Source organism: Gekko japonicus, unplaced genomic scaffold (assembly GCF_001447785.1).
Source record: "Gekko japonicus isolate JY-2015 unplaced genomic scaffold, Gekko_japonicus_V1.1 scaffold4184, whole genome shotgun sequence".
Taxonomy (NCBI): domain Eukaryota; kingdom Metazoa; phylum Chordata; class Lepidosauria; order Squamata; family Gekkonidae; genus Gekko; species Gekko japonicus.
Window position 1 is genome coordinate 95,957 of NW_015171626.1, and position 1,976 is coordinate 97,932.

At 45.2% G+C, this 1,976-nt stretch overlaps 1 protein-coding gene across 1 annotated transcript in view; it reads right to left on the reverse strand.

Annotated features, from left to right (window-relative positions):
- Positions 1-1,700, reverse strand: part of SERPINB10 (serpin peptidase inhibitor, clade B (ovalbumin), member 10) — a gene marked incomplete at its 5' end in the record, with an annotated part of 15,247 nt that extends 13,547 nt beyond the window's left edge. Inside the window, one exon of the mRNA XM_015419957.1 lies at positions 1,566-1,700. Within this exon, the coding sequence (XP_015275443.1) occupies positions 1,566-1,700 (135 nt within the window). The remainder of the gene's footprint in view (positions 1-1,565) is intronic.
- Positions 1,701-1,976: the final 276 nt, after the last annotated feature.

The window sequence follows — 1,976 nt, forward strand, 5'->3', positions numbered from 1 at the left end:
GGCGGGGTATAAATCCAATCTCCTCTTCTTCTTTTACCTCACAGGGCGTCTGTTGTGGGGAGGGGAAGGGAAAGGAGTTTGTAAGCCGCTCTGAGACTCCTTTGGGTAGTGAAGGGTGGGGTATAAATCCAATCTCTTCTCTTCCTCTTCTTCTAAAGCTTCATGTGCCATCCTCCTGTACCACCCCCACTGAGTGCCAGATGGGCTGTGGAAGCCAGGCCGTGGTGTCAAAAGGTTTGTGTATTTGTGTTCTCCCATGCCATCCCTGCCAGTCTGGCACCCCCAGCAGCTGTTTAGGTCACTCAGGGAGTCAATTCAGCCCTGCTCTTTGTACGTGATTTAGTAGCTAGAAGGCTAGGCATTGACAGGAGACTTCAGCCCCCTGTAGCTCACTTTGTGACCTTGGGCCAGGGCCTGGGGATTTTTGGGGTGGAGCCTGAGGAGGGCGGGGTTTGGGGGGAAGAGGGACTTCAGCGGGGCATAATGCCAGAGAGTCCACCTTCGAAAGAGGCCGTTTTCTCCAGGTGAATCAATCCCTGTCGCCTGGGGATCAAATGTAATTCCAAAATATCTCCAGTTACCACCTGGAGATTGGCAACCCTACCTTGGGCCACTCCCACTCTCTTAATCCAATCTACCTGACAAGTGATTCCAATGACAGAGTTTTCAGGAAGGATTATTTCCTTTTAGGATAGGTTAGAAATACGTACACCACCCTTGAACTCCTCAGGGGAAGGAAAGAATAATCCTATAGTACAAAAAAAGGGCAAGCGTCCATGAGCACTCTTAACAAAATATGTGACAGGATATGAGCTGTCATGAGTCATTGCTGACTTCTTCAGATACCATGGATAATTATTCTTCAGATAATCTGATAGTATGAAATGGAATCAGTAGCATGCCACCCTGAGCTCCTTCAAGGAAATGTAGGATACCACAGTGGCCAATAAAAGTAGACGTTATGTAACAAACTTATTTTGTGATGATATAAAATCTGTAATACATATATGGAAATATTACACAAATGTTTTTTAACTAAGGTTTCAACCTCTAGCTCAGTATTAGTAAACGTAAAGGTGCCCTTGCTCGAAAGCCAGTCGAATCCGACTCTAGGGTTGCGGTGCTCATCTCCGTTTCAAAGCCGAAGAGCCAGCACTGTCTGAAGACATTTCCGTGGTCATGTGGCCGGCATGACTAAACACCAAGGCGCACGGAACGCTGTTACCTTCCCACCGAAGTGGTACCTATTTATCTTCTTGTAATTTCTTGCTTTCAAACTGCTAGGTTGGCAGGAGCTGGAACTAGAGATGGGAGCTCACTCCGTCATGCAGCACCCGAGTCTCAAACTGCTGAACTACTGACCTTCCACAGCCTGCAGTTCAGCATCTTAACCACTTGAGCCACCGCAGCTCCTTTAGCTCAGTATTACTTCGTAATAAACAAGAAAAGAGCAATACATTAGAACAATATTATTTAATCTTACTGTATTTAATAAGGTTGGGAATGACTAAATGAAAATGAATTTCAAACTATACTTTGCAGTTTAATGCAAATGCTCTACTCACAGTAAGGAAAGGGTAAGTCTTTTCTCCATATAGTCTATTGGCCGTTTTGAGCACGTAGGTGCTCTTAGGTTGGTTGATTTCAGAAATCTGTTCTTGGAACCCCTGGTGGACCTCTTCATTTTTAGAATCCAGTTCCTGTAAAAAGAGCAAAATCACATTGAGTCGAAAAATATGGTAACACCCAAATTCATCTAAGCAATTGGGAACATTAGTACATTTGAAAAAGGCCGGAGGAAATAATCCATTGCCATTTACATTGCTGAAACATATGGATTGAATCTTGGAATCAGCAACATAGGTCTCCAGGGTCAACTTCCACCTTCTGTGATGACTTCCGGTTTATGGTGACATGCTGGCGGACGCATCTCCCGGACCTCCCGGGGATGTGATCTGCACACCAGCGGATAGGAG